The sequence below is a fragment of the Grampus griseus genome (genome assembly GCF_964374135.1).
Source record: "Grampus griseus genome assembly, chromosome: 12".
NCBI lineage: Eukaryota > Metazoa > Chordata > Mammalia > Artiodactyla > Delphinidae > Grampus > Grampus griseus.
The window spans coordinates 6,893,168-6,908,825 of NC_139006.1; the positions used below are offsets into that span (position 1 = coordinate 6,893,168).

General features: G+C 39.8%; 1 protein-coding gene across 1 annotated transcript in view; it reads right to left on the bottom strand.

The window, feature by feature from the left end:
* Positions 1–4,682: 4,682 nt before the first annotated feature.
* Positions 4,683–15,658, bottom strand: part of CCDC62 (coiled-coil domain containing 62) — a 39,782-nt gene continuing 28,806 nt past the window's right edge. Inside the window, exons 12-13 of the mRNA XM_082668027.1 lie at positions 5,500–5,587; positions 4,683–4,805 (exon numbers count right to left, since the gene is read on the bottom strand). Coding sequence (XP_082524153.1) covers positions 5,534–5,587 — 54 coding nt within the window. The 3' untranslated portion in view covers positions 4,683–4,805; positions 5,500–5,533. The remainder of the gene's footprint in view (positions 4,806–5,499; positions 5,588–15,658) is intronic.

Below are 15,658 nucleotides of genomic sequence, written 5' to 3' on the forward strand. Positions count from 1 at the left end.
GACCAATGGAATCACAACTGGACATTTTTTTCTTTCCTTTATAAAAGTCCTATATTACTTTATGTGTCAAAGGCATACCATTGAGCTGTCCACTCTGTGTGCATCTCTAATGCAACTGCAGCTGTTATCAACGCGGAACTGTGCGATGACTTCAGAGACTGCGGGCTCTGCACGAGGACACCTTGCAAGAGTTGAGAAACGGTAAGGGGACCAGGAGAGGCAGGGCTGGGACAGCCTGCAGACAGCTCTGGACCAAACGCAGAGCTGGGCCATCAAAGTGCATGGAACAGTTGCTACAGGAGGTGGTGTGAGATTTTTAAAAACACTGTTATTACTCGTTTGCTTTTAAAATTACCGGTCACAGAACTGAAGTTTTTCTTTTCTTTTTTTTTTTAATCTCTCAAATGGTTATTTTGTTTCTGTTATCCTCAGCTTTCCTCTCAGAATATAGGTGTGAAATCACCCAATACAGGTACTAGGGAGGGTACACCCCCTTTGAAGAGAGAAGGTGATGCCTACATAACCCTGAACATTGTCTCCCTGACCCTTTCTGTAACCTCACTGGTTCCTCACTGCCTGTCCCAGAGCTGACACTGGGAACTTGAAAGATGTATTTAACAAGGCTTTCCTCTCACTCCCCTAAAGATATAAAATAACCACGGCTTATCTAATTCCAATCACCGAAAAGCTTCTTTACCAGAATAACAATAGCTAATATTTACTGAATGTTTATTACTTGCTAGGCACTGGACAAAACCCTTTACTTGTGTTATTTCATTTTTTTTTTTTTTTTTGCGATACGCGGGCCTCTCACTGTTGTGGCCTCTCCCGTTGCGGAGCACAGGCTCTGGACGCACAGGCTCAGCGGCCATGGCTCACGGGCCCAGCCGCTCCGCGGCATGTGGGATCTTCCCGGACCCGGGCACGAACCCGTGTCCCCTGCATCGGCAGGCGGACTCTCAACCACTGCGCCACCAGGGAAGCCCTGTATTATTTCATTTTTAACTCTCAGCACTCTAGTCAAGAGCTGTGGTGGAATAAGGCCGGCAGTAAAGGGATTTGCAGGCTCCAGACCAGCTGTTTCTCGGACTCCTTTTTCCACATCCAACGAAAGCGCTTCTCCTGTGATCTTCACACTTAACACAGCGTCTTCTTTTAAAGCAGGCAACACCCCTCTGGGTTTAGAATGTCTGCCACAGGGACTTCATCAGCAACCAACTACCACTCTTTCAATAATAAAGAGTTGATTACTGTGCCAGGTGCTGGGCTCAATACTGTTGGGATCCCAGAGTACTTTGCTAAAACATCTCTATTGAATGTAATTTATCTGTTTGTAAGAAATATTTTTGAGCAGCTGGAGGGCAAGGACCACCCTGTCTTACTCAGTTTTGTTTGTTTGTTTTGCCCGCACTGCACAGCTTGTGGGATTTTAGTTCCCCAACCAGGGATTGAACCCAGGCCCTTGTGGAGTCCTAACCACTGGACCACCAGGGAATTCCCTGTCTTACTCAGTTTTATACCTTCAGTGCCTAGCAGGGTGTCTGGTGCATTAGCAATGTCCAGTAAAAAATGTGTGTGAAAAGGAGTTGAAAAAGTGAGTGAACAGCCCTCCATAATTTGGCACTTCAACATACGGCTTAGTTTTATGAAAGAGCATTCCTGGGGACAAAAGGCCACAAGCTTCCCCACTCTCAATTTGTCAGGTTCACCTCTCGGAACACCTTCAGGCAGGAGACCTGGTTCTAGAACTGACTCTGTCACTGTTTGGCTGAGATTCTCCTTGTTGTGAGGTATCCCCAGGGCTGTTTAATGCTTCCCCTGGGCCATTACAAAGGCAAAGCATTTAGGTTACAAATTAGACCTGATTTCAAGGAAAATCCAAGAAGACAAACAATAGAGTTTACATCACTGGGCTTACTAAATGATGGTGCTACAGTCCCCACACTGCCTGCCTCATTGACACGTGTGTCTGATCTGGTCCCAGCGTCTTTCCAGCTTGCCCCATCCTAGTCCATCAGGTCCGAAAATGTGTCACGCTCCTTTCCACCTCAGGGCCTTTGCACATGCTGTTACCATTGTCTGGAATGCTCTTTCTCTTCCTGTTTGCCAGTTAGCATCTACTCATATTTCAGCTTAGTTCAGATGTCACTTCCTCAGGGAAGCCTTCCCTGAGCCCTCCACCCTTGACCTATGCCCCTGTTATATGCTGACACAGTAGCTCAAAGCTTTATTTCATAGCCTTACCAGTTTTTCATGACCTATTTGTCATTATTTGATTAAGATCTGTCTCTTCCACTAGACTGTAAACAAAGATTGAGTCTGCTTCGCTCATTGTTGTGTCTCCAGTGGCCAGCAAAGCAACACTTGATGTGCGCTCAAATTATTTTGTCTTCTTTTGTTAGCTCTCTTAAGCATGCATTTGGCTGAGAACCCAGAAATCATCATTTACAGGACTGATGAATGTGCCCTCATTTGATGAAGTTCTCGCAAAGGCCATTCTGGTTTTTAACTTCCCGTGTCAGCTGTCGTTCTGATTAATGTGTCTGGTTTCTTAATCTGATCTTATTCACTATTCTCTATCACGTATGAAGTGGTTGCCAAGATGATTGTTTAAGGTGCAGAATCATGAACCTTTCTGAAATGGACCCCAACCAAATTGTCATCACATGGCTCAAGAGAAACAAAGGTGCATGCCTTTGAAACAGTCACCTAGCTACAGGCATCTAACCAGAGAAGGAAAGTCTCAGGTCAAGGCCACCAAGAAAAACTGCAGGATCAATTAGCCATGGTATGCACAAGGTTCCAAAACTCAGCCACGTTCCTGAAATGAGCCAACCTTACCCCTTAAAGGCTCTCAAGCTCCTGCATGCTATTAGCACTTTTTAGTTAAAACTGTTGTTAAGTGTTTATGTATTATCTTGATTTCTTTCTTTGGGGGTATTTCTATTTCTGTTTAATAGAGCTGTTCACAAACTCTAAAAATATACTCACATCAGTCTCTTTTGATGGCTGAGATAATTTCTGGCAGGCAAATTACAGTACAATTTAGTTGCCTCCTCTTTTTTTTTTCTTCTATTTTTGGCCCCGGGGCCTGCGGGATCCTAGTTCCCTGACTAGGGATCGAACCCGTGCCCTCAGCAGTGAAAGTATAGAGTCCTAACCACTGGACCATCAGGGAATTCCCGCCTCCTCTTAAGGTGAAAGAATGTTGATGACAAAATATTAAGGCTAAAATCTAGTTTCATCTTGCAACTATTTCAACATACTGAGGCTGCCTCTCTTTAACAGAAATTGCTCACATATTTAAATAACTTAGGTTGAGAGAGATAAATTGATAATTTAAGGTTTCCATTTTTGAACTGCATGTGCTGTAATTCACAAGAATGTGGAAGGGTAAGAATAGGTGTTGTAGATACTATAATCCTATGAGCTAAAATACATTTAGTTACAAAATAACTTTTGACTTCTTTCAAATCCTTTAGTTCCCTGAAATTGTTCTTTTTAGCACCTAACCAGTGTTCTCTTTTCACTAGGCAAGTTGACATGCAGCCATAAAACTATCATAAAGAGAAGGAGAAAATTTAATATTTTGTTTCTCAGAAAGTCAGCCTCTCCAGGGACATTTCAGGTTTCTACCTTGGAGGCAATAGTTCAGAATCGACTACACACTACCTTTCTCAGTCTTGCTCTGTACAAACCAGCCTATCCTGGGCAGAAAGCAAGCATTTATAAAGAACATAGCCAAACCTCACCCAATTTCTCTTTTCAGCACCCTAATTAAAAAGGCTAAATGGGGTGGCTCCTCCACTCTCATGAAAATCACCTCTGAAGTAGCACTGAAACCTTTTAACAAAGGGGCATTTATACAGCACAATAGAACTTTGATATCTGCAATGCTTAAAAAAAATACATTCCCGTTCCTGAGGAAATTAACTTGCCAGGTTTGGTTTCAAGAGACTAACTTTCCTTATTTCACCCCTGTGTCATAAAAAGAAATCCCAGAAAATTATTTTTATTAGTAAAAATATTTTTTATTGACTGAAGCGGATCAGTATATTCTTTAAAAAATTACAAGTTAAAACAGAAATCTTTTAGTCTTTAATGATAAAAAAAAAATGCATATAAAACTTGATCTTCCAGCAAGCTTTTGTTTGTATAAGTTGATAGGACTACGACTGACCTAGACAAGAGGGGGCTCTGCTCAGCTTGTGGAACAGAAGGACCTCGACTGTCAGTAACCCAGGCGATAGTTTCTGGTTTAAAATATTTTATATCATATCATTTTATGTCTCTACACAGCAAAGTTCAGGGCTGAAAACCACAAGAGAACATATTTCTCATAGATTTGGAGCTGACTCTGATAAGCTACTGGTTATAATTTAAATGTATGCGCAGGTTTTAAAAAAATCAGTTAAAACAGCATTTTATATGTATGGATTCTCTATTTGATGTTCACACTTTGAAAGAGCTTCTCGAGTATTTAACTGTAGCGTGCATCTTTACAGAGAAGGCTTTTTCTCTCTTAGCATAATTCCAAGTTTGTATATTATATATAATATACAATTAGGTCTAATTTCTTACACATGAAAGATATTTCTTACACATGAAAAGTATTTCTTACACATGAAAATGGTTAACCTGAAGACAAACAAAATATAGATGTTTAAAAATTAACTTTCAGTCTCTGCTCCCCTTTGGTATTAAATGTTGCTTACGAAGGATTACAATCCTCTTTTTGTTTTCAAGGTTAAGTATTAGGTATTGATGTCTGCTTCCTGCCTTCCACATGGATGAGAAATCGGCTTCTGCGCGAAGGAAATGGAGTTAAATAAAAATCAATGAGCACTGGATGGTGTGCTGTAAACTCCCAGTCTCTAAAAAGTTAACTATATGTCTTGATTCTCATCAACATAAGGTCACGCAAAATATTATAAATATGAAAACTTCTCAGCAAAGAGAAAGAAGACAGGGAGACAGGGAGAGGGCTACTTACTGCTTTCAGGGTCTTAAAAATGCTCTTATGCTTAAGTGGAAAACAATGGAAACGATTTTACCTTTTAACTGATCAAAATGGATTCTAAAGAAACTTTGCCTATGAAATGAAGGTTTGATAGAAGGAAACACAAATCAAGAAAGTGCTTACTGGGTCAATAAGCCTTTTTATAAGACTTGAAACCCCGCAGAAAGATCTCTTTCCAGACAGACATTCAGATGAAATGCTGACATGTGAGTTTACATTCCGATTTTGAAAGCTATATGAATTCACTTCCTTAGGTTTAAAATTCTGGGTACTGAGAACAAGAACTTTCTGATCTGCATTTCTCTTGTAAGTAACTGACATTTTACTCTGATTAAATTTAGAAGGTGTGTATAAATAGGTCAAACAAAAGAGAAAGGATTACAGGTCACACAAACGCACTGCTGGGACTCCACATTATCAGTGCTCCCCAGTTACTTATTAAATATAGATATAAGGTGAGATAAGGAAAGGTGACTTACCCGTGATCACCATGAATACATGAATTTGTTTTCTTCAATTACCGAGAAGGGTATTTTTTTCAGCTGACTCTTCTGAGACTTCCACATTCTACAAAACAACTCCCAAATTAATACCCAGGATAGAACAACTAGAAAATACTTAAGAGGACAATACACAAATATAGCGGAAATGCCTTTAAAAGTCCTTAGGGAATTAATGAAATACAATGAAGTAATTTCATAAAACCAACGTCATCCACCCAAAAGATGTGTTGATTTCCCGCTCATGTGTGGGGTCCCTGTCTCTAAACCGTAGCTGGAATGTTCTGTTTGCTTTACCATACGTGTATGGCTAAACCATGGCAATTGGCTGATGCCCAAATATAACTGGCTCTTTGTCAGCCTTTATATAGACTCTGCGGTGAGCCTTTAGTGAAGGCGGTGGTCATCAAGAAGAATCAACAAGTCGTAGCGACACTTTAATTCATTACAGTGCCTACTGAGGGTGTAGCATTGTTAGGTCTGGGGCAAATATTAAAAAAGAAAAAGAAGAAAAAGAAGGAAAGAAGAGGAGAAGGAAGCTTGGAAAGACACCGGTAGACTCCAGTGGAGAACCTGGCCTTGCTCAGCCTCTGCCTCCTCCCACGGGGCCTACGTTTGAACCATGTTGGGATTACTCTCGGTGCTTCCAGACCTCTGTGCTCTTAATCATGCTGCTTCCTCTCTACTGGAAGAGGCTTCCTAGCTATTTTACACCCTGATGTATTTTATTTCATTTAAAAACATCATTCTAGGGACTTCCTGGTGGCTCAGTGGTTGAGAATCCGCCTGCCAATGTAGGGGACATGGATTCGAGCCCTGGTCCGGGAAGATCCCACATGCCGTGGAGCAACTAAGCCCGTGCGCCACAACTACTGAGCCTGCGCCCTACGGCCCGCGAGCCACAACTACTGAGCCCGTGTGCCACAACTACTGAAGCCCGCACGCCTAGAGCCCAAGCTCCGCAACAAGAGAAGCCACTGCAATGAGAAGCCCGCGCACCGCAACGAAGAGCAGCCCCCGCTCGCCGCAACTAGAGAAAGCCTGCGCGCAGCAATGAAGACCCAACGTGGCCAAAAATAAATAAATTTATTAAAAAAAAAAAAAAGAAAAAAGAAAAGGTCGAGAACCCTGACAGGTCATCCCGACAGTTGCAAACTAGTGATGAGGATGTCCCATGTTCTGGTCAAAAGTCCAAATTCGGTTTCAGGCTGTGTCCTCCTGACCCCAACACCACAGGAAGCCTGCCATGGGTGAATGAGATGTGGCAGCTGTGCTGTTTTACTCTTTCCTTTTTTCTCTATTTTTAACTTATTGGGGGTTTTTAAATAGTTAATACCTGAGCATGGTTTCAAAAATATATATATTCTTAAAAATATATATATATATAAAATATATATATATATATATATATCCTTATTCCCATCCCGTATGTAGAATACCACATGAATCTTTCAGCGTCCTGCTTCTTTTCACTTAATAGTATATCCTGGAAATATTTCTGCATCCAAGACCTTCCTATTCTGTCTCATGGTAATAGTCCATGTGCCACGGCTATTCACTCAGTTCCTTCTTGCTAGACACTTGGATCGTTTCCTAACTCTTGCTTGTTATAAAGCAATGCTGCCATGAAAAACTTGTACATATACCATTTTATACACATGCGGCTGTACCTGAACGAGAGATTCCCAAAGTGACACTGCCACTGCAAAGGGTCAGCTCGTCTGCAGTTTTTAGAAAACACTGACAGATTCCTTGCCAGAAGGACTGAATCGCTTTGTGCTCCCCCAGCAATGTGTGAGAGTGCCTATTTCAGAGAAAGGCTTTGAATTAAGACCCTTGTCTTTAGCGACAGATGGCAAAACCCTGGTGAAGCAGACAGGCTGCTCAGAACTTACCCTGCCTTCCTTACTGCAAAAATTAAGAATTTTTTACAACAGTATTTACTTTTTCTGTAACCAGTTATACTCTGTTCAAAGGACCAGAGGGGAGGAGTTTGCAAAGTGCATTGCCAAGTAGACTTCTGTTAGTTAAAATTCTGTTTTCCCAGCATCTTTAGAATCAGTTAACAATCCATGGGAAAATATATTACATCTGAAGACAGTATTTTTTTCCAACTAAATGATTATCTGATTAGAATCATGTGGGATGTTAAGCAAGAGATTTAATCACCTGCCCTCCCCTGTAAAATGAATGGTTGAGATTGGATCTCTCTTTAGGATCTTTCTAGCTCAAATATTCTCTTAAACCAACTTTTCACCAACCTCAAATACCTTTAGCATTTTTTCAGTCTATACCTGAGGGTCACTGTTCTGCCTTTTTCCTGAACTCTTCCTATCAGTTCCATTCAAGGAGCATCCTCTGTAGCAGGTATGGCATGTGCTACACTGGGGAAGCCAGGATGAGTGAGAGGGGCTCCTTAACGCACGCACGGAGGAGCAGAGACCCATGGATGTAATCAGCTGTCATGTACTGTGACACGCACTCTGATGGAGATGTTACACAAACACACTCCCAGCTGTGCTACGAGGACAAAAGTGAGGGAGCTCCTGATTACATCTTAGGTAGGAATTTAACATAAAACCCTAAAGGAGAGGTTATTCTGAAATACAGTTGGTTCTGCTATGACACTTGTTTTGAAAACATACATTTGTTCCAACGCATCGGATATATTAGGGAACAACCTGAGCGTGATGTGAAGTTTGTGTTTGTTAATGTGCGACTTTGTCCACGAGAAACACTAGGTGAACTGGGCCGGGCCATGTACGAATACACGCCCCACGCCCCTCCACCACCACCCGCGGAGTGTCACGAGCCACATCCATCCACATCTGCTGCTACGACTTTCCATCCACTAACCCTCCTTCTACCACTTTCCAGTAAGTCACAAACTGCAACCTCCTCTCCGACGCCCAGTTCTACCTGCAGACTTCAGGTCTTTTTCAAGGTAAAGTGCCACATTTATGGCAATATTTGTGTATTTCTTAACTACTTAACATGTATAAAACTGTACTACCGTTTAAATTACATTTCTGTCCTTTTAAAAAATGGGTCACTGATAAAGTTTTTGAGTGTTATGCTCAAAATCCCATTTTCCCCATAAACTGTGTGGTTTTTATTGTGCAGGTTTGCACTGTGTGGTGATTTTTAGGAACCCATATGTCGCATTACGGCAGATATAACTGTGGTTATCAAAATATTAAACAGGACTGTGATATAATAATACATATCCTTTTTATTAGTGCATTAAATAATAAGATCTAGCAGCAGGCCTAATGGTCTGTAATGCTGAGGTAGTACTAAGTGTAAATGATATGTCAAGATATCCGTAATAACAGTAATATGGTAGGAAACTCTGTGATCTCTACTAATGACAAGAGTCACAGGTAGTATGTACTATGATGGCTTGTTTCCTATATTCATAATTGAAGGAAGTGCTACATTTTAATTAGAGGTTAATAAAAATAACCTTAGTGTAATTTTTATCCCCGTCAAAGTTTATGGATCCCCTGAATTCTATTCAAAAAACTCTGATGAAAAATCTCTGCCCAATAAATCCATAAAGACAGGAAGTGGATGAGTGTCAGCCCGAGGCTAGGGGAGGCGGAGTGGGGAGAAACTGCCAGTGGGTACAAGGTTCTTCTGGAATGATGAAAATGTTCTACAGTCAGACTATGGTGATGGTTGCACAACTTTGTAAATATACTAAAACCACTGAATTGTACACTTTTACATGGGAGAACTTTATGGTATGCACGTTATCCTTTAACAAAGCTGTTAAAAAATTTAAAAACCATCACCAATACTTAAAAATATGTTCTGCCCCAATGTAAATAAACTACTTCACTAATGCTTCAAAGATTTTGTCATGAAAAAAATCTTCCTAGAAAACACCACAAGTCCATCATGGTTTCTACTCTGAAAAGCTTATACGGCACACATGGCATAAATACTTTTAAAAAATCACGATTCAGGGAGCCCACTATTCTTTAAGGTAATCTTTGCAATGACCTGGTGAACCTAGTGGCAGTGAGCATGTTGATTCTAAAATGGTTAATGTCCTAGTTTCAGATCATCTGTCACACAGAAACTGCCCCATAGAACTCTGAGTCTAACAAAATTCCAATGTGAAGAAGAGCTAAGCAAGAAATGCCACCAGGGAGAGTATTTCATGGAACAAGGCGAGGATGTTCGCCCTCACTATTTCCATTCAGTATCGATCTGGAAGTCTTAGCCAGAGCAATAAGGTAAAGAAAAAGAAATAAGGCATAAAAATTAGAAAAAGAAATTCTTTATTCACAAATGACATGACTGTGTATGTAGAAAATCCTAAGAAGCTACAGAAAATCTACTAGAATAGGTGGATTTAGCAAAGATTCATTTTTTTTTCTTATTAGTCATCAATTTTATACACATCAGTGTATACATGTCAATCCCAATCTCCCAATTCAGCACACCACCATCCCCACCACCCTGCGGCTTTCCCCCCTTGGTGTCCATACGTTTCTTCTCTACATCTGTGTCTCAACTTCTGCCCTGCAAACTGGTTCATTTGTACCATTTTTCTAGGTTCCATATACATGCGTCAATATATGATATTTGTTTCTCTCTTTCTGATTTACTTTATCCTGTATGAAAGTCTTTAGATCCATCCACGTCTCAACAAACAACCCAGTTTTGTTCCTTTTTATGGCTGAGTATTATTCCACTGTATATATGTACCACAACTTCTTTATCCATTCATCTGTCAATGGGCATTTAGGTTGCTTCCATGACCTGGCTATTGTAAATAGTGCTGCAATGAACGCTGGGGTGCATGTGTCTTTTTGAATTATGGTTTTCTCTGGGTATATGCCCAGTAGTGGGATTGCTGGATCATATGGTAATTCTATTTTTAGTTTTTTAAGGAACCTCCATACTGTTCTCCACAGTGGCTGTATCAATTTACATTCCCACAAACAGTGCAAGAGGGTTCCCTTTTCTCCACACCCTCTCCAGCATTTGTTGTTTGTAGATTTTCTGATGATGCCCATTCTAACTGGTGTGAGGTGACACCTCATTGTAGTTTTGATTTGCATTTCTCTAATAATTAGTGATGTTGAGCAGCTTTTCATGTGCTTCTTGGCCATCTGTATGTCTTCTTTGGAGAAATGTCTATTTAGGTCTTCTGCCCATTTTTGGATTGGGTTGTTTGTTTTTTTAATATTGAGCTGCATGAGCTGTTTATATATTTTGGAGATTAATCCTTTGTCCTAATCCTTTGTCCATTGATTTGTTTGCAAATATTTTCTCCCATTCGGAGGGTTGTCTTTTTGGCTCTATGGTTTCCTTTGCTGTGCAAAAGCTTTTAAGTTTCATTAGGTCCCATTTGTTTATTTTTGTTTTTATTTCCATTACTCTAGGAGGTGGATCAAAAAAGATCTTGCTGTGATTTATGTCAAAGAGTGTTCTTCTTATGTTTTCCTCTAAGAGTTTTATAGTGTCTGGTCTTACATTTAGGTCTCGAATCCATTTTGAGTTTGTTTTTGTGTATGGTGTTAGGGAGTGTTCTAATTTCATTCTTTTACACGTAGCTGTCCAGTTTTCCCAGCACCACTTATTGAACAGACTGTCTTTTCTCCATTGTATATCCTTGCCTCCTTTGTCATAGATTAGTTGACCATAAGTGTGTGGGTTTATCTCTGGGCTTTCTATCTTATTCCATTGATCTATGTTTCTGTTTTTGTGCCAGTATCATATTGTCTTGATTATTGTAGCTTTTTAGTATAGTCTGAAGTCAGGGAGCCTGATTCCTCCAGCTCCGTTTTTTTCCCTCAAGACTGCTTTGGCTATTCGGGGTCCTTTGTGTCTCCATACAAATTTTAAGACTTTTTGTTCTAGTTCCGTAAAAAATGCCATTGGTAATTTGATAGAGATTGCATTGAATCTGTAGGTTGCTTTGGGTAGTAGAGTCATTTTCACAGTATTGATTCTTCCAATCCAAGAACATGGTATATCTCTCCATCTGTTGGTATCATCTTTAATTTCTTTCATCAGTGTCTTATCGTTTTCTGCATACAGGTCTTTTGTATCCCTAGGTAGGTTTATTCCTAGGTATTTTATTCTTTTTGTTGAAATGGTAAATGGGAGTGTTTCCTTAATTTCTCTTTCAGATTTTTCATCATTAGTGTATAGGAATGCAAGAGATTAATGTGCATTAATTTTGTATCCTGCAGCTTTACCAAATTCATTGACTAGCTCTAGTAGTTTTCTGGTGGCGTTTTTAGAATTCTCTATGTATAGTGTCATGTCATCTGCAAACAGTGACACTTTTACTTCTTCTTTTCCAATTTGTATTCCTTTTATTTATTTTTCTTCTCTGACTGCCGTGGCTAGGACTTCCAAAACTATGTTGAATAATAGTGGTGAGAGTGGACATCCTTGTCTTGTTCCTGATCTTAGAGGAAATGCTTTCAGTTTTTCAACACTGAGAATGATGTTTGCTGTGGGTTTGTCATATCTGGCCTTTATTATGTTGAGGTAGGTTCCCTCTATGCCCACTTTCTGGAGAGTTTTTATCATAAATGGATGTTGAATTTTGTCAAAAGTTTTTCTGCATCTATTGAGATAATCATATGGTTTTTATTCTTCAATTTGTTAATATGGTGTATCACATCAATTGATTTGCGTATATTGAAGAATCCTTGCATCCCTGGGATAAATCCCACTTGATCATGGTGTATGATCCTTTTAATGTGTTGTTGGATTCTGTTTGCTAGTATTTTGTTGAGGATTTTCGCATCTATACTCATCAGTGATATTGGTCTGTAATTTTATTTTTTTGTAGTATCTTTGTCTGGTTTTGGTACCAGGGTGATGGTGGCCTCATAGAATGAGTTTGGGAGTGTTCCTTCCTATGCAATTTTTTGGAAGAGTTTGAGAAGGATGGGTGTTAGCTCTTCTCTAAACGTCTGATAGAATTCACCTGTGAAGCGATCTGGTCCTGGACTTTTGTTTGTTGGAAGACATTTAATCACAGTTTCAATTTCATTACTTGTGATTGGTCTGTTCATATTTTCTGTTTCTTCCTGGTTCAGTCTTGGAAGGTTATCTCTTTCTAAGAATTTGTCCATTTTATTGGCATAGAGTTGCTTGTAGTAGTCTCTTAGGATGCTTTGTATTTCTGCAGTGTCTGTTGTAACTTCTCCTTTTTCATTTCTAATTTTATTGATTTGAGTCCTCTCCCTCGTTTTCTTGATGAGTCTGGCTAATGGTTTATCAATTTTGTTTATCTTCTCAAAGAACCAGCTTTTAGTTTTATTGATCTTTGCTATTGTTTTGTTTGTTTCCATTTCATTTATTTCTGCTCTGATCTTTATGATTTCTTTCCTTCTGCTAACTTTGGGTTTTGTTTGTTCTTCTTTCTCTAGTTCCTTTAGGTGTAAGGTCAGATTGTTTATTTGAGATTTTTCTTGTTTCTTGAGGTAGGCTTGTATAGCTATAAACTTGCCTCTTAGAGCTGCTTTTGCTGCATCCCATAGGTTTTGGATGGTCGTGTTTTCATTGTCATTTGTCTCTAGGTATTTTTTGATTTCCTCTTTGATTTCTTCAGTGATCTCTTGGTTATTTAGTAACGTATTGTTTAGCCTCCATGTGTTTGTGTTTTTTACGTTTTTTTCCCTGTAATTGATTTCTAATCTCATAGCATTGTGGTCAGAAAAGATGCTTGATATGATTTCAATTTTCTTAAATTTACTGAGGCTTGATTTGTGACCCAAGATGTGATCTATCCTGGAGAGTGTTCCGTGCGCACTTGAGAAGAAAGTGTAATCTGCTGTTTTTGGATGGAATGTCCTATAAATATCAATTAAATCTATCTGGTCTATTGTGTCATTTAAAGCTTCTGTTTCCTTATTTATTTTCATTTTGGATGATCTGTCCATTGGTGTAAGTGAGGTGTTAAAGTCCCCCACTATTATTGTGTTACTGTCAGTTTCCTCTTTTATAGCTGTTAGCAGTTGCCTTATGTATTGAGGTGCTCCTGTGTTGTGTGCATATATATTTATAATTGTTATATCTTCTTCTTGGATTGATCCCTTGATCATTATGTAGTGTCCTTCCTTGTCTCTTGTAACATTCTTTATTTTAAAGTCTATTTTGTCTGATATGAGTATTGCTACTCCAGCTTTCTTTTGATTTCCATTTGCATGGAATATCTTTTTCCATCCCCTCACTTTCAGTCTGTATGTGTCCCTAGGTCTGAAGTGGGTCTCTTGTAGACAGCATATATATGGGTCTTGTTTTTGTATCCATTCAGCAAGCCTGTGTCTTTTGGTTGGAGCATTTAATCCATTCATGTTTAAGGTAATTATCGATATGTATGTTCCTATGACCATTTTCTTAATTGTTTTGGGTTTGTTTTTGTAGGTCCTTTTCTTCTCTTGTGTTTCCTACTTAGAGAAGTCCCTTTAGCATTTGTTGTAGGGCTGGTTTGGTGGTGCTGAATACTCTTAATTTTTGCTTGTCTGTAAAGCTTTTGAGTTCTCCATCGAATCTGAATGAGATCCTTGCCGGGTAGAGTAATCTTGGTTGTAGTTTCTTCCCTTTCATCACTTTAAGTATATCATGCCACTCTCTTCTGGCTTGTAGAGTTTCTGCTGAGAAATCAGCTGTTAACCTTATGGGAGTTCCCTTGTATGTTATCTGTCGTTTTTCCCTTGCTGCTTTCAATACTTTTTCTTTGTCTTTAATTTTTGCCAATTTGATTACTATGTGTCTCAGCCTGTTTTTCCTTGGGTTTATCCTGTATGGGACTCGCTGCACTTCCTGGACTTGGGTGGCTATTTCCTTTCCCATGTTAGGGAAGTTTTCAACTATAATTTCTTCAAATATTTTCTCTGGTCCTTTCTCTCTCTCTTCTCCTTCTGGGACCCCTATAATGTGAATGTTTTTGCGTTTAATGTTGTCCCACAGGTCTCTTAGGCTGTCTTCATTTCTTTTCATTCTTTTTTCTTTATTCTGTTCCACAGCAGTGAATTCCACCATTCTGTCTTCCAGGTCACTTTTCCGTTCTTCTGCCTCAGTTATTCTGCTATTGATTCCTTCTAGTGTAATTTTCATTTCAGTTATTGTATTGTTCGTTCATCTCTGTTTGTTTGCTCTTTAATTCTTCTAGGTCTTTGTTAAACATTTCTTGCATCTTCTCGATCTTTGCCTCCATTCTTTTTCTGAGGTCCTGGATCATCTTCACTATCATTATTCTGAATTCTTTTTCTGGAAGGTTGCTTATCTCCACTTCATTTAGTTGTTTTTCTGGGTTTTTATCTTGTTCCTTCATCTGGTACATAGCCCTCTGCCTTTTCATCTGGTCTATCTTTCTGTGAATGTGGTTTTTGTTCCACAGGCTGCAGGACTGTAGTTCTTCTTGCTTCTGCTGTCTGCCCTCTGGTGGATGAGGCTATCTAAGAGGCTTGTGCAAGTTTCCTGCTAGTGTTGGAGGGTCTCCTGCAGAGGTGGGCGGTGGCTGTGGCTCACCATGGGGACCAGGACACTGGCAGCAGAAGTTCTGGGAAGTACTCCTTGGCATGAGCCCTCCCACAGTCTGCCATCAGCCCCACCAAAGAGCCCAGGTAGCAAAGATGCAATTTATAAAAGGCAATTATCGTTCTTTATATCATCAACAAACAATTTGAGAATGAAATTTAAAATACCACATATGATGGCATCAATAAACAAAATGTTAGGAATAAATTTTTAAAAAGATGTGTAATGGGGCTTCCCTGGTGGTGCAGTGGTTAAGAATCCGCCTGCCAATGCAGGGGACACGGGTTAGAGCCCTGGTCCGGGAAGATCCCACATGCTGCGAAGCAACTAAGCCCGTGCGCCACAACTACTGAGCCTGTGCTCTAGAGCCCACAAGCCACAACTACTGAGCCCGTGTGCCACAGCTACTAAGCCTGTGCACCTAGAGCCCGTGCTCTGCAACAAGAGAAGCCACCGCAATGAGAAGCCCGTCGACACAACTAGAGAAAGCCCATGCACAGCAACGAAGACCCAACGCAGCCAAAAATTAATACATTAATAAAATAAATTAAAAAGAAATGTGTAAGACGGCTACAATGAAAACTACAAAATATGGTTTAAGAGAAAAGAAGGAAGACCT